At 38.1% G+C, this 27826-nt stretch overlaps 1 protein-coding gene across 1 annotated transcript; it reads left to right on the top strand.

The window, feature by feature from the left end:
* P3H4 (prolyl 3-hydroxylase family member 4 (inactive)) lies at window positions 1-25922 on the top strand. The gene is made up of 8 exons (XM_081343286.1): window positions 1-650; window positions 17646-17795; window positions 19936-20107; window positions 21045-21173; window positions 21851-21996; window positions 23044-23127; window positions 23512-23656; window positions 24085-25922. Exons 1-8 carry the CDS (start codon window positions 57-59, stop codon window positions 24096-24098), a joined length of 1434 nt encoding a protein of 477 aa, XP_081199412.1. The 5' UTR covers window positions 1-56; the 3' UTR covers window positions 24099-25922.
* Window positions 25923-27826: the final 1904 nt, after the last annotated feature.

Below are 27826 nucleotides of genomic sequence, written 5' to 3'. Positions count from 1 at the left end.
GGCCTCCAAATAGCTGGTCTGGTTAGAGGAACAGAGTCGCCGGCCGCAGGGACGGCATGGAGCGGAGACGAGGGGGTTTCCTACTGCCTCTCCTACTCTTAATAGCGTCGGCGCCTACAGTCGGCGCGCAATACGAAAAATATAGCTTCCGCGGGTTTCCAGAAGCTGAGCTGATGCCTCTGCAGAGCGCATACGCCTATGCTTTAGAGCAGTACGAGGGGGAGAACTGGAGGGAGAGCATCCGCTACTTGGAGGCGAGTTTGCGCCTTCACCGCTTGCTCCAAGACAGCGAGGCGCACTGCCATAAGGAATGCGCGGGGAGCGAAAACTTAGACGCCGGCCCACTTTTTGCAGAGCTTGCAAAGGGCGCGTGGAACAGCCCGTCACCTTCGGAGCTTCTGAAAGGCGGTTCACTTGCAGAGCTTGAAGACAGCGCGGGATGCGGCTTAAATACTTCAGGGGGAAAGCCCGGCGAGTGGCTCCAGGACCAGGAGATGGAATTCTTCGGGCTCGTCCTCCAGCGCGCCTCCTGCCTGCGGAGATGTAAGGGCTATCTTCCTGTCTTTCAGCTCACCTACCCGCCGACCGAGACTTTGCGAGACTTTCAGCGGCGCACTCCTTACCAGTACCTTCACTACGCGCTTTTCAAGGTGAGCGTGGGATTAGGTAGGTTCGCGCGCTCCGGCACGCGCATGCAGAAGCATTGTAGTAAGTATGGACGGTTCCAATGAGGCATTTGCTTAGTTCTTGATGATACCGGAAGCTTAATACATGCTTTGGCATTTAGTTTCAGTGCAAGCAGCTCTAGGTTAACGACCGTAATTGGAACAGGCAACTTCATAACTAAGCAACGTAATCTTTAAGACACCACGTGGCCGTCATGGGTTTACCTTGTCGTCCTTAAGCATGACATCTGATGATGCCGACTTGCAATTTTACTGCCGGCTTCTCCATTGACTCCAGTTGGCTGTAAGGTGTGCAAGTGGCAGTGATGGGACTGCAGAAAGCTGCCATGACTGAAAATGTTTTCTGGTTGCAAAGCTCCCAAATGTCCACCATGTGACTGGGAATACTAAGGGAGTCATAAATGTGAAGGCCAGTCATAATGTTACTTTTTCAACATCATCTTAATTCAAATAATTGGTAAGAGAGGCACTTGTTAAGTGAGGATTGCTGTACTAGGGTCATTTAAGAATAGACAGAAGTACTCCTGAAGTTCTCCATTTTCTATCTTATTGGGTGACCACAGATAATCAACTTACGGCCACAGTTGCACCCAAAATTTCTGTTGTTAAGTGGGATGGTTGTTAAATGAGTTTTACTCCATTTTGCCACAGTGTTAAGTGAATCACTGCAGTTGGTAAGTTAGTAAAATGGTTGTTAAATGAACCTGGCTTCCCCATTAACAGTCAGAAGGTTGTAAAAGGGGATCACATGACCTTTGAACCAATTTCCAAGCATCTGAATTTTGATCACATGATTATGGAGATGCTGCAAATGTTGTAACTGAAAAATAAAGCTGATGTGTTAAACCAGTTCTTATCTCTTTTAAAAAATAATGCAGTAATTCAAAATGATGCAATAATTCTGATTTGGGCAAAGTGATTTGAAAAAACATGAACTCCATTTAACATGTAGGATCCACCCTGGCTGGGTGCTGAAAGAAAAGAAAAAGTGATCAATTTTTCTTCCTATTTTGTTGTTGTTGTTGTTGTTGTTGTTAGGATTGAATGCATGCTTTCGTTTTGTTTTATCTTGTTTGTTTGTTTTACTGTCTCATATTTTATTTTTTATGATAAAATAATAAATATTTTAAAAAAGAAAGAAAAAAATGTGAACTCCAGGGGGCTCAGGGTTATTCTGACTTAACAGTGCTCTGTTGTCAGTGCACAAAAGTGCATAAGAATATAGTACATTATTCCGTATTAATCATCCTGTTCGGCAGCCATTAGAGAAGCCAGAGTCTGAGCTTGCTCTTAGCATACATAATACATTTTTCGTCACTTAAATCTCTTCAAACTCCGTGACCCTTCCAAAATACATGTTTTATGGAGGCATGATCATGAATTATGTACCTCTTCCATACTGAACAGCCTTTCCTTTGATAGCATGCTTTCCAAATGAAACTAAAAACTTCTCTGGAATTGAGGATCTACATGGGGGTGGGGAGCAGAGGTATCATGCTTATGTCAGCCCAGGCTATTTTCCTTGTTGGGTTTGAAGCCCTTTCCTTTGGCTCTGTGAAGCAGTCATTTTCTTCTTATCTCTTTCTAGCTTCTTGTGTAGCTTCATTTGCCAGTCAAAATAGATGCTTTCTTCTTTTTCCCCCTTTCTCTTTTTCATCATGGTACCTTCTGAGTTCAAGTGATTTTGAAGAGCTCTGGCTCTTTAAATGTGGAGGAACCAGAAGCTACTAGTCTTTTCAGATTCCTTCTCCCTTCTTCCCTCTCTCCCTCTCCCCCTCCCTCCTCCTTCCTTCCCTCCCTCCCTCCTTTCCCCGATGCAGGAGTTCTTCTATATACCAAAAGCATTTAATGCCACGTCTCTCTGGTATACAGATCCCTGACTTTCTCAAATGGACATACCATAGTGAGAGAGCATGAACAAATGAGTTTCCGTACTCATATGACCCCTCCCTCCCTCTCTGTAAAGTTAATTGATTTTTGTTGAATTCAGAAGCCATTTACTCTTTTTCTTAGCAGAAAGTCATATGACAGTTACGGGAACTGGTGTTAAATGCACATGAGGCAGGAGGTTTCCCCAAGGAAGAAACTGTCAAATGAAAATTGCTTTTGTGCGCAGCGCAATGAACATCAGTCATTTTGTGCATGTTGGACTGCTTGTTTCTTAGTCTTTCCCACCCAAGTTCTTTATTCTTATTCATATTGATATGTGGTGTTATAGCAATAACACTTAGACTTATATACCGCTTCACAGTGCTTTGCAGCCCTCTCTAAGCGGTTTACAGAGTCAGCATATTGCCCCCAACAATTTGGATCCTCAGAAGAGTCAGTCAGCAGAATTAGCCTGCAATCTAACCACTGTGCCACCATGGCTCTTGGGAGAATTATTATGGGGTTACAGTTATAGGGAAACCCATCTTACTTTTAAATGTTTATTGTTTTTGTTCTATTATGGATAGTAATTTCTGTATACATATGAATCAGATTCTCTGATCTGTAAATTTTGTTTTGCACCTAGATGCACACGGTGAGCTGTGGCTATTTCATCATCACTTGTGTATGGTTTACAAGTTTGTGCCATTATTATTTGTTTGTACACCACCTTCATTATTTTTACAAATAACTCAAGGCAGCGAACATATCCAACATATCTTCCTCCTATTTCCTCCACAATATCAACCCTGTGAGGTCAGTTGGGCTGAAAGAATGACAGGCCCAAAGTCATCCAGCTGGTTTTCATGGCTAACATAATACTTGAATTCACAGTCTTTGCTTTCTATCCTCAGGCCGTAACCACTAGATCAAACTGACTCTAGTTTGGTCTAGTGAAGAGGGCACATCACCGTCCCATCTCATCTGTCCTGTCTGGGAGATGGAGCATGAGTATGTGTGAAGGGACCCGAAAGATGGTGAACTATGTGAGGGCAGACAACGCTAGAGGAAACTCTGGTGAAAGTCTACAGCAGGCCTTATATGCAAATCAGCCATCCGATGTGGGTATAGGATGACAGACTAGTCAAACCATCTAGTACCAATAACTCCAAAGTTTCTCTCAGGATATCTGGCACTTGTGGGCATAAGGCCTCTGCAGTTTTATCCAGTCGAACAAGGTTAGAGTTTTTGGAGCGGAAATTATGTCAATCTATTCTTAGACTTTAAATGGGTAAAAAGCCCAGCTTGCTGGCCGTGTGAGACCTAGAGGGCCACTTTTGGTAGGGCCTAGCCACAACAATACAAATATCCCCTAGCTCTAAAAGTTTTAAACTTACACAATTTTTTGGGAGGCATTCTTAATATTTTACGTGTCAGTGGGCATTGATTAATATCCATAGAAAAAAGTTATTGAGGTTTAAATGAATTTGAAATGTCAGATTTTCAGGTGAGGAAGACTCATCTCTAAACCAGGGAAAATTCTCACTTTAAAAGAAAATGAAGCATTTCCCCCCCCTCCATAGTTTTTACTTGAATTGCTATGCCTCCTAGTCATAAGTTGAATATACAAAGAGTTTATATGTTTACAGGATAGTAATATAAACTATATATTTAAAGAGTTCTGGAATCTGTGATACAGTCTGCTTTCTTCCTCTGTGTAAAACACACACACAGAGAAAGAAAGAGACAGACACTATTGTTTCCTTTTGGGGTAAACATTCAAATCACAGCAAGACAGTAAGAATTAGTAGGCAAAATAAATTAAAGGAATGAAATAAATAAGGAAATACAGCTAAATTTAGCTTACACTAAAACATCTATTATATCTTTCCAAGCTTTCTTATCTTCCCAAGCCATCCTTGCTTCTATTATGCCTGTCCACACTTCAAATTTTGCTCTTTAAACTTAGTTCCTTCTTTCATTCAGGCTTTTTATCATTTACTCCATTCAACATGTCAATCATCTATATTTATTTATCTTGGCTTACATAGAAAGCAATAAAACATTAAATGATTCATTAAAATGTTCAGTGATTAAGCCTTGAGTTGCAGGGCCATTTATATACGTAGCCTCATCACGTCTCAGCAAAATACAGTTCCTCTCTATGGGATTATTATTATTTGTTGTCAGTATATACATGCAGGCAAGCTCTTTGGCTAGGTTAATCCAGTTTCAATTGGCTCTGTTGTAAACATACAGTGGAGTACTAATGATCAGCTGTGGGTGACAGCACTATATAGAATCTTCACTTGGGACAACTTAGCATTGTCTAAAAGAGAGTTCATTTATTTTATTCATTTGTATCCTGCCTGCATTATTTTTACAAATAATCAAGGCAGACAACATATCTAACACACCCTCCTCCTCCTTTCTTTACAACAACCCTGGGATGTAAAGTCCAAAATCATCCACCTGGGTTTCATGGCTAAGGTGGGACTTGAACCCACAATTTCCTGCAATCTAGCCTAGTGCCTTGATCTCTAGGCCAAACTGGCTCTCAGTTGGGTGAAGATCTCAGTGAGGTGAGACTCTCAGGTAAGGATCTTGTAAGAGGGAAAACAAATTTGTGATTTTGGGTTGGGTTCCCCTCTCTTCTGCTACTCCTAGTCCAGTCAACAGTAACCACTTCATATAAGACTATTTTGAGAATGTAAATACTAATACAAGCATTCTTTCACATTATATTCTTAATAATTCTTCCATCTTTTTGCAGTAAATACTCTCAGTTTTACTAACTGGTTGTCTATATTATGATTGGGAAAGCTAAAATAATGTGCTGAGAGTTCCATGCTTAATTTTCATTCTTTGTTATCAATATACCACACCTCTGCAATAACTAAGTTTGTCACAGCCGATATTAATGCTGAGTACATCATTTTTTTAAAAAGCTCCTACTCAGTGTTTATGGTATAAAGTTTAAAATTATCAGATAGTGCTCACATGTCATCTTATTGAAAGTCTCATAAAACAGTACAAGGATACAAACAATGTAAGAGCTTCATAAATAAAAATAAGAACAGCATCAAACCAGATGGATTATACCCCAAGGTTCTGAAGGAACTGGCAGATGTGATTTCAGAACCACTGAACTATATCTTTCAAAGATCCTGGAGCACTGGGAAACTAGCAGAGGACTGGAAAAGAGCTGATGTAGTTCCCATCTTCAAAAAAGGGGAAAAATAGATCCAAGAAACTACAGACCTATCAGCCTGACCTCAATACCTGGGAAGATTCTAGAAAAGATAAGTAATGAATCAGTGAACACCTAGAGGCAAACAAAGTCATAACCAAAAGCCAATATGGGTTTGTCAAAAACAGATCATTCCAGACAAATCTTATTGCATTCTTTGACAAGATGACAAAATTAGTGGATCAGAGAAATGCTGTGGATATAATTTACTTAGACTTCAGTAAGGCATTTGAAAAAGTAGACCACAACCTACTACTAGATAGAAAACCTACTAAGATAGAAAAATATGGGTTAGACAACATCATCATCAGCTGGTGGTGTAGTCCTCAATGGAACTGCATCTACATGGAGGGAAGTGTGTAGTGGGGTGCCCCAGGCTCTGTTCTGGGCCCAGTGCTCTTCAACATCTTCATCAATGATTTGGATGAGGGGATAGATGGAGAAGTCATCAAGTCTGCAGATGACACCAAGCTGGCAGGAATAGCCAACACTCCAGAAGATAGACTTGAGATACAGAAGGATCTTGACAGATCTGAACACTGAGCACTATCTAAAAAAATGAAATTCAATGGTGAAAAAATTAAGCTACATTTAGGCAAGAAAAACCAAATGCAAGGTACAGTATAGGTGGTACCTTGCCTAATAGTAGTAACTATGAGAGGGATCTCGGAGTCCTAGTTGACAATCACTTAAATATGAGCCAGCAGTATGCTGCAGCTGTCAAAAAAGCCAACACAGGTCTAGGCTGCATTAACAGAGGGATAGAGTCAAGATCATGTGAAGTGTTAATACCACTTTATAATGCCTTGGTAAGGCCACACTTGGAATACTGCCTAAAGTTTTGGTCCCCACAATGTAAAAAAGATCTTGAGACTCTAGAAAGAGTACAGAGAAGAACCAACAAAGATGATTAGGGGACTGGAGGCTAAAATATATAAAGAACAGTTGCTGGAATTGGGTATGTCTAGTTTAATAAGGGACGCGGTGGCTCAGTGGGTTAGGACACTGAGCTTGTCGATCAGAAGGTCAGCAGTTTGGCGGATTGAATCCCGAGTGCTGTGTAACAGAGTGAGCGCCTGTTACTCGTCCCAGCTTCTGCCAACCTAGCAGTTCAAAAGCATGTAAAAAGGCAAGTAGAAAAATAGGGACCACTACGGTGGAAGGGTAACAGCGTTCCGGGCGCCTTTGGCATCTAGTTATGCCAGCCACATGACCACAGAGATGTCCTCGGACAAGCGCTGGCTCTTCGGCTTTGAAACGGAGATGAGCACCGGCCCCTAGTGTTGGAAACGACTAGCACGCATGTGCGAGGGAACCTTTACCTTTTACCTAGTTTAATGAAGAGAAGGACTAGGGGTGACATGATAGCAGTATTCCAATATCTTAGGGGCTCCCACAAAGAAGAGGGAGTCAAACTATTCTCCAAAGTGCCTGAAGGCAGGACAAGAAGCAACGGATGGAAACTAATCAAGGAGAGACGTAACCTAGAACTAAGAAGAAATTTTCTGATGTTTAGAACAATTAATCAGTGGAACAACTTGCCTCCAGAAGATTTTTAAGAGAAGAATGGACAACCATTTCTCTGAAATGGTAGGGTTTCCTGCCTAAGCAGGGGTTTGGACTAGACGATGCTTTTAAACTCTGTTATTCTATTCTATTCTATTCTATTCTATTCTATTCTATTCTATTCTATTCTATTCTATTCTATTCTATTCTATTCTATTCTGAAAAATATGAAAATGAAAACTAAAAATGACATTTTAAAATTGGGGAAAGACTCTCAAAAAATGTCTTCAGTCATTTTTAGAACATCAGCAAAGGAAGGGGTTTACCTTAACCTTGAGAGCTTTCTGTTCTATGGCATTGGTGCTGCTATTTTCTCTTGTTGACATGAAAGTCACACTAGTGTTAATTGGAATAGATGGTCATGCAGGTAACTGCAAATGATAAAGGATAATATCAGTCAAAATCAGCACTTTATTTTGTATCCAGAAATTCATTGGCCACAATAAATAAGTCATGTGTTCTCAACGCTAGGAGCCAGAATATACATACGCCACTGTATTTTGTACCAATTATATTTTCTGAGTAATTTTTAAGTGCAGCCCCAAGTAGAGCATATTGCAGCTGTCTAGCCGGATATTTGCCAAAAGTATATATTAGTGTGCCATCATCAGATGTATCTTTAATTGTCATGTGCCACCCATCATGGCCTTGGTCAGTCAGTGCTTTCATATAATATTTTTTGGAAATAGAATGAATAGATTAAGTTACCAGCCTTAATAGTAACCTGCCACATATAGTGTTTCAGTTTGGCAGGTTGAATCCCAAGTGCCGCGTAACAGAGTGAGCGCCTGTTACTTGTCCCAGCTTCTGCCAACCTAGCAGTTCAAAAGCACGTAAAAATGCAATTAGAAAAATAGGGACCACTACGGTGGGTAGGTAACAGCGTTCCGTGCGCCTTTGGCGTCTAGTCATGCCGGCCACATGACCACGGAGACATCCTCGGACAAGCGCTGGCTCTTCGGCTTTGAAACGGAGATGAGCACTGGCCCCTAGAGTCGGAAACGACTAGCACGCATGTGCGGGGGAACCTTTACCTTTACTAGTTGTAAGGACAAAGCTGATACATTTGGGCATATTTTGGCCAGTATGTAATAAGTGCTATCAAAACCCCATGCATGCTCATGCTATTCTGTGCAAGCCAGGATCTCTAATTTAGAAATTGTCTTGCAAGCCAACATACATGTACTACAAGCCAGAGTACAAGCACCATGCTGATACACATTCAAAATTTAAAATAGATTTCTATGGACTTCATGAATTTCAGCCAACATGTCTACTAAAATAGTATGCATTGAAGCATCAGACATCTGGAAGCACTATGTTAAACAATGCTGATCTAGTTTATGACCATACAGAGAACCTCTGTTTCATTTTTTTGATAAAATTTCCATACACTCATAAATATATGAGCACATTTTGCAATATACAAAGAGGGAAATGTCTCCTTTTTTTCTTCAAAGCTGTGGTTTAATACTGAGTCATTGTGATAAAAGGTAAATTTATTTGGCTTTCTTGCCATGTTCATAATCTGTTAAATGCACATAATGATGAATTTGGGGAAAAACGAGCAGACTAATACAAGATAGAGGAAGGTATTTAAAATGTTTGGAAAGCGTTTTACAGCACCTAAAACAATACAGAGGAACATTTTTAAAATGCGTGGAGGGAAGAGAAGGAAATAAATTAAAATATTTAATTTTTTTAAAAAACTGACTCATTTTACCTTTAAAGATCTTGATGCCCAGATTTATCTTAGAAAAGTAGTAATTTCAGCCATACCCTGAAATTAGTATCCTTTACTCAAACTTTGCCTCGTGATAGATTGCTGCATGACAGTCCTACAGTGTTTTAGGAAGCCATGTTCAGATGAGAAATTCAAAGCCATGGTTACAAAAGAGTGGTCTTAAAGGAAGTCTCAATGATTGAGATATATTTCTAGTCCCATCATCTTTGACATCAATTGTTGTCAAGAAATCCATGAATATTGGTATGATGAGGACTTGAAGAGATAGCTAAGGAAGGACTGATGTGCACATACCGCATATACAAAACCCTTCGCAGCCTCCCTGCATGGTTGACGGAAAACAGGTCAGCACATAGAAGGCTGCCTCTGTGTTCTGCTCTACTGAGGTTTCTTTCTTTGCCTGGAGCAGATGAGAGACTTCCAGACACAAGCCTTCCTTTCCGCAAAGAGCATGGCATCCTGAAATTCTAAACGATGATGACAGAAACAGACATTGGTGGGGGCTGGAGAAGCTTTACTGGTGAGATAATTCATTGGAGGCAAATATTTCTCCAACATGTCTGGGAGAGACTGCAAAGCAAATTTTGGTAGCAGGCAGATGACTTCAGTCATAAATAATTTGACTCATGATACTGCCTCAGAGGTTCTCAGTGTTAATGGAGAAACAAATCAGCTGGTGAAAAGGCCAGAGTATCAGGATGGTTCCTGGAATGTATTGCACTGTATTACTATTACGTATGGAATTTTGCATTCTGAGTATCTGTGTTTGCCCCCATTTATTTTTCAAACGAAGGAGGCAGTATATTGCTTATGGTCACTTTACTCCAGTGTCCCTGGGGAAAAAATTAAATTAATAGTCCACATCCTTCTACACTACCTTGTTCATTCAAGCTAGTGCAAAGTTTTAATTACACACCATTTAATTACTAGGCAGTGCATAATAGATGCTAATCTTATTCTTCTGGTCTTAAGCAGACCTCTTAGGAATGATCTCCAGGAAAATTGCCAAACTCTGTTTGATCAACGTTGTATGCCACAAAGCAGTCTACAGTTCTCGTCTTACAGCAGTTCACTTAGCGAGTGTTTGAAATTACAGTGGCACTGAAAAAAGTGACTTACGACCGTTTTTCACACTTAGGATTTTGCAGCATCCCCATGGTCACATGATCAAAATTCAGACACTTGGCAACTGACTCATATTTAGGACTGTTGCAGTGTCCTGGAGTCACAATGATCCCCTTTTGTGACTTTCTGACAAGCAAAGCGAAAGGGGAAACATGATTCACTTAACAACCATGTGACTAACTTAACAACTGCAGTGATTCACTTAACAAGTGTGGCAAGAAAGGTTGTAAAATTTGGCAAAATTTAACAACTATCTCACTTAGCAACAGAAATTTTGGGTTCAATTGTCATACGTTGAGGACTACCTGTAGCCTAGTTTTCCCCGTTTTAGTTTATTTATCCTTCTATTTACTGTGGTGTATGTGCTGTTGCATTTCAACAGAACTCCTTTGGCCCCTGCAGACAAAATTGTAAAATGATGATTATACAGAAATATTGTGCTAATTATTGCTGTTTATCTTCCAGCAGCCATCACTTAGAATTCTTAGAAACCTAGTCACTATTTAATTTAATTTATACAAAGTGAATATGTGCAAACATGAAATTATACAGAATTAGATTTGTTACATAAGAATTTTCAATACTTCAATAGTTATTTTTATTTTATTTTTCAACTCTATAGCTGCCTGTCTCAAACAAGTGACTCTAGGCAGTGAACAGTCATAAAACAATTATCGTAGAAACAATTGTGACATGGTACAAAAATAAATATTTATGGCAGCCAACAAAAGTTGTCTAGTTAAGGAAACAGGCTCTTCACACACTTGGGATCCCAGGACCCAGCACAAAACCAGATCTTTTAAGACCTTGCAAAAGGCCAACTGGGATCAAGGTCATCTTCAGTCCTGAAGGGAGAATGTCCGCAGGACAGGGGCTACGAGAGAGAAGCCACTTCTAGTCCCTGCCAGCCAATATTCCTTGCGACTGAATATAAATTTTGAAAAACTGCAAATACAACACTTTTCATTAGTATAAATCATACAAGTACAATAAGGAATTATAATTACCTTCTGTTCAAACCCTTGAAGATCCATTGTTATTTAACAGATCATCGAAACATTAGCATGTTAAGACTTTATGTTAAGAGAAACATAGATTTTGGGTGTGGTACAAGGCTATATATAGAGGTATAATGCAAAAATGGTTTTCAAATTGAATTAAAGTCTGCCAGATTGAATACAAAGTTATTTTGGATCAAGGCAGGGGTTCCCAACCCTTGGGCTGTGGTATGTTTGGAACTGAGCTGCGAAAGTGGTGGATGAACATGCATGAGCAGCTCCACTTCTGTAAGTAGCAAGCAAGCGAGCACTTGCACAGCTCCATTTGTGCAAGGGGTGGGCACATGTACACACTGCTTGCACAAATGGAACTATGTACGCTCGTCCACTGCTTGCGTGGAACTATCCCCTCTCCCCCCCCCCACCAGTCCGCAAAGCCAGAAAGGTTGGGGACTGCTGGATTAAGGCATACTTTCATAACCTTAATTAGCCATTCATCTGCAAAGGAATTATGCATACTTTCAAATAAGAAGCATAAAATGTACTCGTGGCAGTAACCACATATAAAATGCATTTGGCACACATGTTATATTTTGCTTAGCAATATTTAATTAAGTTGGAAAGGAAATTCAGCTGTTAGATTTTATTTGTTTATAAGTCATTTTCCAAAATTGTTGAGCTTTTCAAATTTGCCACAACATATGAAAAAGCAATGTAACCTGATAGTTTAGTTTTCAGGAGTTTTCATTTTAGTGATCAATACTAAATATATCAGCATATGTCAGCAATATGTATCAGCAATACTAAATATATAAGTATATTTAGTATAAATTTAATGTTTTCTTCCTTTGAAAATCTCACTATTGTATATCAATTATTGTGCTTAAATTCTACATTTTAAATAAAAGTAAAACAAGGCAAAACAAGGCAAAAATAATTACCAAATGTGGTCTAGAAAAGCAGAAAGATTTTGATGGAAATATTAATATTAAATAGTTCTTTACTATTTATTAGGTTCAGTAAATGCTCCAAATTTTGTGTTATAAGATTTTTCAGATTCAGTCAAATCTGTGAGTGGTCCCCTTTTTTATTAATTCTTTGGAAAGTGTTGAAATCAGTCAGTTAGTTATGACTAGTCTGAAGAGAAAATAATTTCATCTTCATTTTGTAAGCAATTAAATATTGCAATCTTTGCCATCTTTCCAGTGAGTGAATTTCTTTGTGCTCTCCTCTTTATGAAAATAAATACTTAGTCCTGAAGTTAGATGTTTTAAGTCTCTGCTAATTTTTTCCTATATTTAGTCCAAATGATCAACGGGCTACTGATTGTATAATCTCATATGAGTTGTTTGTTTTTGTCTGCATCAATCCTCATTTATTTGTGCAAATCATTTGGGAGATCTGCTTTCTCAGTAGAAATAAATTAATAATAAAATGATATAATCCAATTTGTAATTTTGATTAACTAATTAATATAATTTGAAAATCAGAACTACCAGGCCACCTTGTTCTTTTACTACCTGCACCACGTAAAGTCTGTTAATTGTTTCTGCCAGTCACATATTTTATATTTTAATTGGAATCATTTGGAAGAGAAAATCTTTGAATAAATCTTTATTATTATTCAGATTTTTTGCTAAATCGCAGTAAGTGCAATATCAATTGCAAATAGTTTTAGTTTATATACTTAATTTGCTAATTTAGTTCCTGAAATTTGTTTTCTTTACACATTTTCTTTGCCAATGATTACTGATAAAAATATAGAAAGAGACAGAGGACAAACTTCTCCTCTTCATTATGATATATTTTTGTAGTACACCTCCTGCACATTTACAATCATCTTGGGTTTTTTTCCTTCATAAATACTCTGTATCCATATGAAAGAAATTTTAACTACAATTCATTTTCTTCAGAATCCTAAGAATGAAAGACCAATTCCAAATTATCAAAAATTTTCTCCACACTAAGTAACATTATTGTTGCCTTCTTGTTTGTCAATAACATTCAAGATATTTCTACTGGAGTATGTCATGCATCTCTTTGGAACAATTCCAGTCTGATCAGGATGTACCAATTCAATTAAATACCATTATTTCTCTGCAAGCATTACTGTAAAAAAAACTACATTTAGTAAGAAAATAAGTCTATATGATGGATTGAGTTGTTCCCCTCTTTCCATCCATCTCAGAGGGATGGAATGTTCTTTCCTTCATCATGTTGCTGTATCTAACTTATTGCCTGGGTTACTGGTTTAATCAAAATGTATTGACAATTCTTGTGGTATATTGTAGAGATGCCATCAGGTTCTAAAGCAGGGATGTCAAATTCAATTTTATTGAGGGCCGCATCAGCATTGCGGTTGCCCTCAGGGGGCCGGGTGGGTGTGGCCTGGGTGGGTGTGGCCTACTGGGTGGGCATAGCCAGCTCTACATCGTTCGCATCAAGGGTGCCTATGGGGGCCTGGGCAGGAATGGGACATATCTGAGGGTCTCTGGCAGGAGGTGGATCTCTGGGCCAGGGCCAAGGCAGTGGGGGCCGTTCCCTCACTGTTTCCAGGATGGCTTTGCGGGCCGCATGAAACCACTTCACGGGCCGGATCTGGCCCCCGGGCCTTGTGTTTGACATGTCTGTTCTAAAGCTTTGTTCAGTTTCAGTTTTTGTATTGTTCAGTTTTATCTTCCATTGTACATTTAGATTTGTTGTGTTAGTCTGTTAATTTCATGCTCTTCAATCTTTTCAGGTGTCTGTAATTTAATTCTAATTATTTTAGAATTGTGCTTCAGCATTGGTTATTGGATGAAATTAAATGTAAATATTTTACAAAGTTTGTTTTCAATAATTTGCAGTACAGTACTCTTATCCATTTATTTATTGTAAATTAATGTTTCTTGAAGTTCATTTCAATATTGTATCTTATTTTTTAAATGTTTTAATTTATTTTATTCTAATTATGTTAAAAGTGTGCTCAGCTTTGATTATGGACTATAATATATAATTATTTATAATTATAAGTTATAGTTAGATTTCCATGGCCATTTACCTCAAAATTCCTGCACTATCTGTTTTTTATTTTGGGGAAAATATCACATATAAATAAAGAAACAAATCTCTAAATATTATTTAAAAATAGGAATAGTGGATGGCTGCAGCCAAGTCATCTTTTTGGAATCTTCCTACTTGCCTTTTTCCAACAACAATCTTTTTTGAGAAATCCCCTATAATATCCTTTAAAGGTTTCTTGTGCCTGCAAAGATTGGCAGTCTTTCTCTTTAAAGAAAGAGCATACAGTAGTGGCCAAAATTGTGGAAACCTTTTGGGAAAAGTGTACAGTAGAAATGCCACCTTTGGTTAAGTTTCCACCAATTTTTCTTCTAATTTCTTTATAACTGTACCCTTGTTCACTTAATAATACTATTTTACATCGCTTTCTGGGCAACCAGTCAACTCTTTGCACCATTACTTTAATTTTATTACGTTTTACAAGCTCACTAAATGAAAGGAGAAAAAAACCCCACCAACTTGATAGCAATAACACACTGACAAATATCCTCCTCTCAGCTTCAATACATGACATCAATAACTGAATCCTACTGTGATCTGATTGGCTTATTGCCAAAACAAGATGAAACCTGATTGGCTCTCTAAACACTCATGCTCATTGGCTACAATCAGATGAAGGAAAGCTACCTGATATCAACCTAAGCAAGTTGTTCTTCCTTTTTTTGGTTATTTGGCTATAACTTTTCATAGAATACAGTACAGACAATTGAACAAACTTTGTTGCATTACATTCTTGGTTAAATTATCTTTCCATTGATATATAATTTTATAGTACTACTCCCCCCAAAAAAGTGGTGTTGTTAACCATCAAACCTCAAAAGTACACTTTTCCCAAAAGGTTTCCACAATTTTGGCCACTACTGTAACACCAATGCTCACCTGAAAAAAAGAAATAATATTTGAGAACTATCTAGGAAAATCCCCCAAATTAGAACAAAGACTTTTTCTCTTTTAAAATCTACTTGTCTTGCTGCTGAAATTTTAGTGAGTGTTGATATGATCAGAGCAAAACCAGATTACTGTAGGTTAAATAGGCTGATTAAACACTTGCTGACTAGATGGTTCTGAGAAATTAAATAGCTCCTTCTTGTTTGAATCCAGACAGGATTAAAAATTAAGTTCAATATTAATATTTCAGTCTCCTGATCATTCTGAATTGCCCTTTTATATTTTTATAACCTCTTGTTTTGAGTATTTTATTCAGAGCAACATAGCATCTACCAGCTGTTGATCCCACTATAGCTTTATAAGTTATAAGTGTTACATGTCTATCTCACCACAATCAAAAAGGTCAAGGCAATTGACATAAGTATACATACATAAGGGACGCGGTGGCTCAGTGGGTTAGGACGCTGAGCTTGTCGATCAGAAGGTCGGCAGTTTGGCGGGTCAAATCCCGAGTGCCGCGTAACAGAGTTGAGTGCCTGTTACTCGTCCCAGCTTCTGCCAACCTAGCAGTTCGAAAGCACGTAAAAATGCAAGTAGAAAAATAGGGACCACTACGGTGGGAAGGTAACAGCGCTCCGTGCACCTTTGGCGTCTAGTCATGCCGGCCACATGACCACGGAGATGTCCTCGGACAAGCGCTGGCTCTTCGGCTTTGAAACGGAGATGAGCCCCTAGAGTCGGAAACGACTAGCACGCATGTGCGGGGGAACCTTTACCTTTACCTATACATACATATCTCCAATTTTATTTTCTGTTTTCAATTTCAGAGAAGAGGTGAATAAGGATGGAAGAGGGATGAAAGTCAGTTTGATGAATATAAAAGGCCTTCTCTATAATTGCACAAAGTGTGAGAGATTCATTGATTAAATGAACGTTTGACAGTTGCAGACAGCACTCAAAAATGACCTATTTATATAAGCCTATGGCTAATAGGCTGAGCTCAGTTTAATGGGTCATACCTTATGCAAGTCTGGTCAACTTTTCACTCTTTGAATGTGCAATTGGCGGTGATTAAACTGTGAGGTGTGAAATAAAATATTATCCATGCATTTTTTTTATCCAGCAGCTCCAAGGCAGCATACTAGTCCTCTCTTCTCCCATTTTCTCTCACAATAATCCTGTTAACTGGCCGAAGGTAAAGTTTCATGTCTGAAATTAGGGGGTTAGGGGACTGGAGGCTAAAACATATAAAGAACGGTTGCGGGAACTGGGTATGTCTAGTTTATTGAAAGGAACGACTAGGGGTGACATGATAGCAGTATTCCAATATCTCAGGGGTTGCCACAAAGCAGAGGGAGTCAAGCTATTCTCCAAAGCACCCGAAGGCAGGACAATGGATGGAAACTAATCAAGGAGAGAAGCAATCTAGAACTAAGAATAAATTTCCTGACAGTTAGAACAATTAATCAGTGGAACAACTTGCCTCCAGAAGTTGTGAATACTCCAACCGTGGAAGTTTTTAAGAGACTGGACAATCATTGTCTGAAATGGTATAAGCTAGGCCTAGGGTTAGTCCAATACACACTTTGTCTGAATATCCCAATGAGAGTAGAGGAGCTGGCTTAAATAAAATGTATTTAAAACAGAGATATTAAGTTGCTTTTAATAATTGCTACAGCTATGAAGATACACTTGCCAGATAGTTAGTGTTGGACTGGTATCAAAGGTACTCACCTTTATTATTATTTTATTATTATTATTATTATTATTATTATTATTATTATTATTATTATTATTATTATTATTATTATTATTATTATTATTATTATTATTATTATTATATTTATTATTATATTTATTATTTTATTATTCTGGAAGGGACCTTGAGGGGATTAGACTAGACCACCAAGGTCCCTTCCAGCATAATAATAATAATAATAATAATAATAATAATAATAATAATAATAATAATAATAATAATAATAATAATAATAATAATAATAATATATTAAAGGTGAGTACCTTTGATACCAGTCCAACACTAACTATCTGGCAAGCGTATCTTCATAGCTGTTGCAATTATTAAAAGCAACTTAATATCTCTGTTTTAAATACATTTTATTTAAGCCAGCTCCTCTACTCTCATTGGGATATTCAGACAAAGTGTGTACTGGACTAACCCTAGGCCTAGATCATTTGATTGATTTGTGAAATGGCTTGCTGCTAAAATACTTGTGACAACCAGTAGTGGATATTTGTGCTGAACAATTAGCTTTTTGGAACTCGGAAGAAAACGCTTGCAATTAAAGTTCTTTAACTCTAAACATATGCCTTTGCAATAGACTCCACTGAGTTCTGGTGAAAACAAAAGAATAAAGTGGGTTCCAGAAGCCTAAAGTCTGTCTAGTCCTGCTTTCTATTTATATATATATATATATATGTATGTATATTTTTTCCAGGCAAATAAGGTTGAGAAAGCTGTATCAGCTGCTCACACATTCTTACAGAAGAATCCCAAGCATGAGATGACCCAAAAGTACCTCAATTATTACAAGACTATGGTGGATGTAGATGAGTACCTTGTAGACTTGGAAGCACAACCATATGAGGTACCTATTTGGAGTATTATGGAGAGGAAAATGTATCCCCCTGATGGGGCTACATTTGGAAGCTTTAAAGAGTTGCTAGATCTGGGTCTGCAGGTTTCTTTGTAGTAAATATTTTGTTAGTTAGTTTTAGACTGCCAAAGTCAACTAATTAATAAATTATTAAATACCCATGATATATGGCCTGGACTGAGGGGCTTTAAATTTTTAAATTTTTAACTTTTTGGGCTATTAATTGTTATTTAATTTTATTTTAACTCTATTTTAACTTATATTGTTTTTTAACTTTGCCCTGTAAACCGCCCTGAGTCCTTCGGGAATAGGGCGGTATATAAAATCAATCAATCAATAATAAATAAATAGATAATAATTAATTAATTAATTAACATAACAGTATCTAGAAGCACTCTCTTTCAACCTGCTACCAGAAAATCAGCAGGTGTAATATCTATTGGAAGATTGTACTACAAAATGGAAACCATAACAGAGATGTATCTCCTTCTAGCTTCTGCCCACCTAATTTCACAATACTGGAGAAATACTAAAGAAAATTCCTCAGTTTTGTATTGAATGGGTTTGTTTTGGTTGAAGGAGATGGCCCTGAAACCATATAGGCCTTGATAATCTAAGAACAGCACTTTAAGCCATAGCAACATTACTTTAAACCAAAGCAAGCTACTGACCCAGAGCTCAGTTGTAATATGCTTATAGAGTCTAGCTGTAAGGTAGCATGTAGATCACTATATTTTGTAATAGTTTCTGTGTCGTTTTCAAAGGCAAACCTGTCTAAGCACATTTCAATAGTCCAACCAGGTAGCGATAGGTTAAAATTGTGAGACACTGCTATTTCAGGTAGGTTAATAAAATGCCTTCTGGTTATGGCCTCCACCTACCTATTTAGCAGTAGTTGTGAGAAGGACCCTCAAATCATGCACATGCTCCAGGAGTAATTCCATCCCTTCATGCAACATTATCAGAGCTAGCAGAGAACCTCAAGGAACAAATAGTAATTGCACTTGCTTAAATTTCACTTCAGCTGGTTCCTACCTATCCACACTCTTGGAACTTTCTGATGTTGGAATGAGATTTCAGCTGCATTGTCAGAGTGGCCCAGAGTGATGATACCTCACCTGAACTAATGGATAATTAATCCCAAGTACTTTGTGTAAACATTAAAAAGTGGTGGCAACAGTATCAAGCCTTATATGTATTCCACATGTAAGCCACTGGGGCCAACTTCTCCTCTGCACCCATCAACTAGAACTGGCTACAAAGGAAGGAGTGAAACTACTCAAACATAGTGCCTCCAATCCTTACAGAGAGTTTAGAAGGATTTCATGGTTGATAGTATCAAAGGCAGTCAAGAGGTCTAATAGGAACCTACTCCCCATATCTAGATCCCAATAACACCATCAACCAGCATCACAAATACAGATTCTTTCTCATGCCCAGTTTTGAACCCCAACTGATTAGGGGCTCGAGAATCTCTTTCTTCAGCATTATAAAGTTGCCAAAACTCTTTTACAGTCCAAAAAGAAGGTTGCAGCAATCATCAAATAAAATCAACAAAAACATGGTAAAGATAAGCCTAATGTGTATTAAACATGAAACAGACTGGTGTTGGAGGGTTACACTTCAATGCTCTTTTTTGTATGTCTTCCTGTCACATGTACTATATGAAAAAGTCATTTTAGTAATCTTTGCTTGCTAAATTGATGTCTTCCACTCTTATATCAGCCTTCCTCAACCTGATGTCCTCCAAAAGAGCTGGAATTGCAGTTCCTGTTGTGGAAGTTGCAATCATCATAAGCACAAGGTACCAAGTTGGGGAACGCTGCTCTAAATATTCAGGGATGAATCAATTCAATTTTATGGCGCTGATGATCAGTAGAAGGGATTATTAGATAATGTCCATGACTGGTTTTCCTGTAAATTGTTCTGAGGGCTGCTGGTTTTCCAAGTGGCCCATGAAGCAACCTTGTGTAGCTTGCCAGCATTTTTTAAAATAACAAATTGTTAAGTCAGTTTAAGAAATGCAGGAACTAGAAAGGGGGAAATTATTAATTTAAACTTAAGATTAAACAGTTAAATAAAAACATAAATCTATATACTCAACCTGTTACTTTCAATTTATTCTTTGCAGACGGTTTTTGTCAGAGCAGTGAAGCTTTACAACAGTGGAGATTTTAGGAGTAGCATTGCTGACATGGAGCATGCACTGTCCAAATACTACGAGGCCTATGAAAATTGTCTAGCTGGCTGCGAGGGTAGCTATGAGCTCTGTGAATTTAAGGATTTCTATCCAGCCATAGCAGGTAAGGGCACCAGGGACAGATCAGCTATCATACATATGCTGATCCACTGTCCGTTTTGTTGCTGGTGTACAGTTTGAAATGTCAATTATGCAAATGAATAAAATTATTTCTCCTAATTTTAATTGGTTTTGGGTGGGACAAGGATTGTCACAGGTGCAGGATTTAGTATAGAGCTATTGCACAGAGTCAAAAAGATACTGCAGAATTACTTCCACTTCTACAGCATTCTTAATTCATTTGCATACAGAGCTGTTCTCACACAGTGATATACATTTTAAAAATTTGCATTGTTTGTTTTGACCTTGGCAATCATTTTCGTATCTGCAAAATTTCCAGTACTACCCTATCCTTCCTGACCTGTTGTTTTTCCAGAGAGGTACTTCTGAAATATTACTAATTCTCCCTTACTAGTCCTAGCACCTCTTTCTCTAAATAAATACAGCCTTGTATTTGTTTATCACTTCCAAAACAAGAGCCCTAATCAACTGTGTAGAAGAGAATGGTCAGTTGCATTCACTGACAAAAAAAATGGGATAACTTCATAATATTAATAAACATGTGCAAATGCAATCTTGTCTTATAAGAGTCAGTATATTAATATGTATAAAAAGTATAAAAAGAACGAAGGGGTTTTTAGGACATCTAGATGAAATGAAAAATATATTAAAAATTTGGAAACACTGGAAGTAAGTTTAGGGAGAACATCAAAGCTGTTAGAGAAACTAACAAGAAATTATGGCTGCTTCTATATGGAAGCCCTATTGAATATGCTGATCACTGAATCCACGTAAATATGAATGGAATTGGGATGCAAAAGTTGTTTCTCTAAGTGATGGATTAGTGACTTGGCTTTCTTTCTTTCTTTCTTTCTTTCTTTCTTTCTTTCTTTCTTTCTTTCTTTCTTTCTTTCTTTCTTTCTTTCTTTCTTTCTTTCCAGATCATTTCGTTTATGTCCTGCAGTGTAAAGTGGACTGTGAAGTTGACCTGACCCCAAATGTAGGTGGCTATTTTGTTGAGAAATTTGTGGCTACGATGTATCACTATCTTCAGTTTGCATACTACAAATGTGAGTTCTTGATTTGATTTTGGAGGCTTGATTTAAGGAGAGGGTAGGATTTGAAGCAGTGCCATCTTGTGGAAGCACTGAGTCTAAATATACTAGTTTGAGAGAGGATAGGACAGTAGACATTTTTCCAATTTCTTCCTTTGCCTCCCATCCCCTACTACGGTAGAAGAATTTCTAGGTTTGGGGTTTTTTTGTTTTTGTTTTACAAATTGAACAACATAATGTGGTCTGTAGCAAGAACATAAAACCTGAGGCTTGGAAACCAAAAAGTCAGAGTGCTCTTCCATCTGGCCTCATCTATGACATTCCAAACTTTTTCTAGCTGTACCTAAGACCTGTTTTTTCAGCTTGTGAAAAAAAAGTATCTTACTGAACTAAAGTCCCCTTTCCACGTTCAGAAGTTCTGGATGGCCACATAGCCCCTAACCTGGGAAAACTTGCATTAACTCTAAATTCTTCCTCTTTCAAGAAAGTGCAGCAATTTTTCTGAGTACATTGTGATTAAAATTTGATAAGGCCAATAGAGTTTAATATTACTTTCAGGCTATATTTATAAAGACTTACTATTTGGGAGAAAAGCTATTTTTCCTGGGGGGGGGTTCCTTCCCTCCTTTTTTTCCCATGTTGTGCTTAAGATGTGTCTCTCCCACTAATCTGGTGTATTATTCTCTGCACAGTGAACGATATTAAGAACGCAGTACAGAGTGTAGCTAGCTACATGCTCTTTGATCCTGGAGATGAAGTCATGCAGCAAAACCTGGTTTATTATCGTTTCTACCGTGAACGTTGGCATCTGGAAGAGGATGACTTCATCCCACGACCAGTACGAACAGGAATGGTGGTTGGGTTAAAAAATTACTATATTGTTTTGGCTATATATTTTGGCTGCAGTACTGGGGGGCCCTTTTACAGTATTCCAGGGACAATGTGATTTTCTAGGTTTTTTCCCCTTGATTGTCAAAGACATAGCTCCAAACTCAGGGGGGGCGGCAAACCTAGTATCAATCTCACCTCTCTCCTGAACTTGTAACAATTAGCCTTCACATCTAGTTATTTGAGAATCTATAAAAGGAATGCAATGGGAGCTGGGGAGGATGAGAGATTGAAGCATTGCGAGTCTGCAGAAATGTTGGAGGGCCGCATAAATGTTGCTGGTCTCATTTTCTGGTTTCTGATATTGGGGCTTGATGAGTTTGTACTTCAGTGGGATAAAGCAAAGTAGATTGTCCAGTATGGCTTAGAAGAGTAACCACTTTGGATTTTGGATAATTTTTCTTGTTGTAATAAAACAAGCCCCTGTTACAAAGAGCTTTTGAAAACTGCTAGAATGGCAGTCAACAGCAGAACAAAAGGAAGCAAGGGTACTAGAGGATGGAAGTGAGTGAAAAGAGTTTGATTAATTGATTATCACTCAAGAGGAAAGAAGACTAATAGTTTGTGGGAAATATGAAATTTGAGATAAGCAGAAAAATATGATACTGAAATTTCAGTAACTGCCAGCAAACGTGGTCTGCCATGGCCTCTCATTTTTTTTATTCCATATTGACACTGCTATATCAAATGGAAACTTTGTCAGGAGAGTGCATGTTAGATGTATTTCTAACTATTCAATTACTTTTTCTCATGCAATGACCTCATTGCTCCTGCAGCTTTACAACTGGAAGTGTCCAAGCCCTCAGACCACAGGATTTGCAACTGCAGTAATGTCTAGAGCTGTTCTAACTTTGAGGCTAGACAAATGTTTGCATGCTTGAGTCTACTTGGTAGATTGTAGCTGGCACCAACACTGGCTCCAATTGTATAAAGTACAAATATTGTTTATTGTTCTCTCACCTGTTCTGGCTGATTGTTTTCTCTCTGATATTCTTAGGAGGCCTTGCATTACCATAACTGGACATCCACACAGAAGAAACTCTTGGAGTTTGCCAGGCAATATCTCCAGCCAGATGATGAGGTGAGAACTTGGGAGACAGGTAAAAATGTGATAAATTAAGAGCTAGCTTTTGTCTCCTTTAGTCCATCTTTGCCCCACTAATTTACTTTGAGGATGGCAAGTACTAGATAAGTCTGCAAGACAAAAGGGAAATATTTTATTTTCAGATTTTCTCAACTGGAAAGAAAAGATTTGGCTTGCCATCGGGGTTTTGAGCTTCTACCTGGCATTACCCATACCACTATTTTCAGGAATAAAGGCTAGAAACTTGCTAATGGTTTGTTTGTTTTTTTAATGTTGGATTCTGTACCAAATAGTCCATCTGAAATAGTCCATCTGCAGAAGATGGAAGAGTCTAGATTCTTGATTGATTTGCTTCTGACTAGTTCTTCTGTCCTGCTTCAGGGAGAGGTCGATGAAAGCGTCGATGGGGTAATAGAACCTGCATTGCCATCTGATGCAGAGTTTGAAGACATTGGGGACTATGAAGAGGGGTTTTTGTCTGAATGGTGGCAGGAGCCCAGATCAAAAGGAGACAAAGGTGACGAAGGTATTGACCACAAAACTGAAGGACTGATTGTTCACTTCCATTGCTCATTCTTGCCTGTATCTCCTACACTGTGTTTCATCACTGTTTGTTGTCTCATTTCCCTTGCATGTCTGTTTTTAGTTTGCTCATATTGAAGTGTGTCTGTCTGACCTTTTGGCTGCAGGAGCTCAGTTCACCTTTTTTTCAAATTTCATGTATGCACAACTGTTTCTCTTTTTGTCTTCTTCCTCTTTCAGTGTTCTGTAGTTTGCAATTTATTATTGTGAATACTAAATGGTTCCTGCAGGAGGCAGCAATGAGCAAATGCAATTTTTTCATTGATTTTCCTACTGGTAGTGGTGGATAATGCCTGGAAAAGATATCCACACACTGTCCCTGTAGAACGGCTGCCGAAATGTATTTTAATCTCCTTTGTTCTTTGTTCACAGAGAGACTTGATTGAGCAATATGCTTCCCATAATATCTGCAGATGAAGGGGAGGCATTGTTGATTTCTTGGACATACCAAAGTAGACTTGGAACTGGCAAGATGCATTTTGATATGATTCCAACATGTTCTGTGCCTTTTGAACCTCACATACCTTAATATCTCCAAAGACTGGGAAAGTTCCACCAGCAGAACCTCTGTGCAGAATAATTAGGGCCACTTCTTCTCCTGCAAGTGGATTGGTAAGACAAGAATAGCTCTGATCCAGTCCAGGAAACCTTCCCACTTCCCAGTGGAACCTCATTTCTAAAAAGTACTGTGAATGGGCTCGGAATAAAAAAAAATCTCAACACAAAGGACTAAGAAAAAGCCGGTGCTGCACTTATTTCTGGTTTTATATATTCTGCTTTGTGACCTTGTATATGTTGGGAATCAAAGTTCTTACTCATATATGAAAGCACTCACAAGTAGTGTGTGCATAACTGGATTTTCCATATTCCAGATTTTCATGGGATTAAATGCCCTGTTTGCCCAAAGGGAGGACAATCCCAATAATTAACTTTTAAGTCTGTGTATAGCAGAGAAGTTATAATCTATCTGCAATGTCATGGATTCTTTTCACTATACCCAATTTAGTGGGCTACAAACACAAGAGAGCCAACAACAACATAGGTCCCTAGACAACACACACAAACATTCACACTATAATTGCTCTCAGACAAAAGCAATGGCAGTGTTATCATGTCTTCTCTTCTCCTGCCTTATTGGAAGGGCTCATTTTGGGAAGGCAGGATCTTTCCCCTCTGCAGTTTTGATCTTCTCTTTTTCTTTCTTTTCCCTTCCCATCTTGCCATCATTTTCTGTCTTTCCTGTTACTGATGGGAAAAGGGAGGTGTAAATGTGGTTTATGTGGTTCTGCATATGAGAGTGGTTGGTGTGGTCATCATATGCATATGGGAAATGAATTAATGTTATAATATATAATATATTATTTTACTTGACTAAAGTACTTAGCAATTTTAACTGATAATTTATATTGTAGTCCTAGCCCTAAATTTCTTTGGAGTAACTTTTGATCTGTGTGTATACACACAAGCACAGTTGCATGCTTTCACATGTAGGTGTACAGATGGATAGGAGACTGGCCAGATAGGGGACCTTTGCAAAAATTGTGTGTGTGTGTGTGTGTTTGTGTGTACTACTTTCCCTTTTGTGTCCAGGAAGTAAATCATTCTAAATTAAAGATTAACTTCCTTTTAAGTAAATAAAGTTCAAACAGTCAGATCTTCCCTCTGAAAGTAGGAGTCAGTTTCTTATACAAGAAACATGAAAAGAGAGCATGCAGAAATACGGCTTGAGGATGAGAGCTCTGCACTTTTAGAACTGGGGACATATTCAGCTCAATAATTAGCTTTCAGGACTAGAGTTGCTTTAATGTCATTCATGTGCAAGTTTTTACTTCACTTACCCATAAAACTTTATGTATGTCACTCATCCCACAAAACTGGGCAATAGTTCTTTCTACTGTTACTATTTTTTTATGAGGGTGAAAATGCTTGTAGGTCAGCTGCAAATCTTCTAACGTATCCCAGGCTCTCCTTGTGTTCAACCTTGCCTTGGAGCTTTTCAAGAATCAGACTCCCAAGACGCTCATGTTCTCCCCACCTGTGCACTGCAGTTAATGGGCTATTCTTTAACTTTTCTGAAAGCAGTGGCATTTTAAAGCAATTTCATCAAGTGATTTCTTTTTTACATTCAAAGAGCTGCCTTTGTTTTTCAGTTAATTTAAACATTGTACTTTGTACAGATTGTTTTTATTAGTTATAGCTATATTTTAATAAAAATCTCTCCTAATCTGTCTGTCTTCAGGGTAGGTTTTTGCTGCTGTCATCCAAAATATGTGATATTTTCTTCCTTGAGATACTGAGAAAGCATGCCTTTGTAATTCCTGAAAAAGGAACAGTTATGGCTGGGAAACTCTGGATGCTAGTCTAGTAACATTTGGAGAATGTCAGTCTGCATATGGACAATTATTCATCATGATACAGATGGCAAATTTAATACCTGGAGACAGCAGAATAGAAGGGAAAGAATTGTAGAAGATAACAAAATACAAAGACCTGCAGATAGAAATAGAACGACTCTGGCAAAAGAAAGCAAAGGTCATTACCAATAGTAATAGGTGTGTTGGGTGCAATCCTAAAATAATTGGAGCATCACTTAAACACCATCAGCATTGACAAATTCACCATCAGTCAATTACAGAAGGCAGCTTTATTCAAAACAGCTTACATCCTGCAACAACATCTGTAACACCACCAAACATCCATATCTGCTTATCCCAGTTCCTTGGGAAGGACTCAATATGTGGACAAAAATGCCAAATCCAGTCTGAACATCTGGTTGACTATGCGATGAACCATAATAATTAATTGGATGTGGAAACCTCAGACGAAGTATATTTTAAACTACATTGGAAGAAAATCATTTGGCTATCTACTAAGTTAAAAATGGAATTGCCTTAACTCAGACATGTCAAACTCACAATGTCACATGATGTCGCACAACATATCGGGACGGTTTTGCCATTGCCAACAATGGGGTGGGCGTGGCTTCCGTGTGACGCGTACGGTCCGCAGGCCGGCAGTTTGACACTCCTGCCTTAACTGGTCAGTTATCTGCAGAATTTAGGTGGTCTCAGAACCCATCCTTAAGCAAAGTGACAAAAAATGGCAACTGGTATTCATGCCAGTTTAATATCTTTCCTTCTCTTTTTCTATGTATTTACCATTTTATTTGAAGACATGTTCAGAAAAGCTTACAAAATTATGGGTGCCATAATAAAAAGTGTTAACAGTGGTGAATATCTGTAGCTCGGATGTAGGATGAGGGTGAAGGTTCATTCTCCAAGCTTGTGAAATGGTTTCTGAAAGTTTCGTTACCAGGGTAGGTAACACCTTTAGGAGAGTTTGGAGAGAATGAACCTTCACCCTCCAAGTTTTATCCCTGTGGGTTTGTGAATTGGATTGTTTTAAACTCATGATCAACACAGTTACAGTTGTTCTTTAATGTCTACAGTATTCTCAGTCATCCAGATCATGGTTTTCCCAAAAGTGCTTTTTCCAAAAGGCAATTGGATTTTCTTGGGTTTCTTTTTTCTAGGAAAACATTTCACTTCCCATTCAAAAAGAATGGAAAAAGCTTTTTGGATAGAAGCAAAACATTTTCAAAGAAGAAAAAAATCTCAGAAAGTCCAGTTGCCTTTTGGGAAAAGCAACATTGTTCTTTAAATAATTTCAACATGAGAAACTGATCTATACATAAAAGTAGTAAATTATATATCCAATGCTATAGTTAGCTGATTGGATGCAGCTTTGTATTTGGATAGTGAAATCAATAAAACTTGGCATTAAGTAATAACTTTTCTAGTTTCACTGAGCATTTTCTGTGACCAAGTCTGGATTCAGCCACAAATTTTCTACCTACTACATAGCATTTCTGAATAATAATGTCTATATTCACCCTTGGGTCACTGAGTGATAGATATAGAAAGATGCAGAGATGGTTCCACATCTGATGAGCTCACTGGTGCTCCCCTCCAATTTTATTGAGTCACAGTAAGTTTATCCTGTTGTAGAAGCGGGCAGCTTGGAGTCATCAGTTTAGCTGCTTCTTTTTTTTTCTTAATACAAGTTTTATTAATTTTTTAATTTTACATCCAGGTATTGATGAAGCAATACGGTG

The sequence above is a fragment of the Vipera berus genome, assembly GCF_964194415.1.
Source record: "Vipera berus genome assembly, chromosome: Z".
NCBI classification, from domain to species: Eukaryota; Metazoa; Chordata; class Lepidosauria; order Squamata; family Viperidae; genus Vipera; species Vipera berus.
Note: the sequence above shows the minus strand (reverse complement) of the source record. Positions and strands in the feature narration are given on the sequence as shown.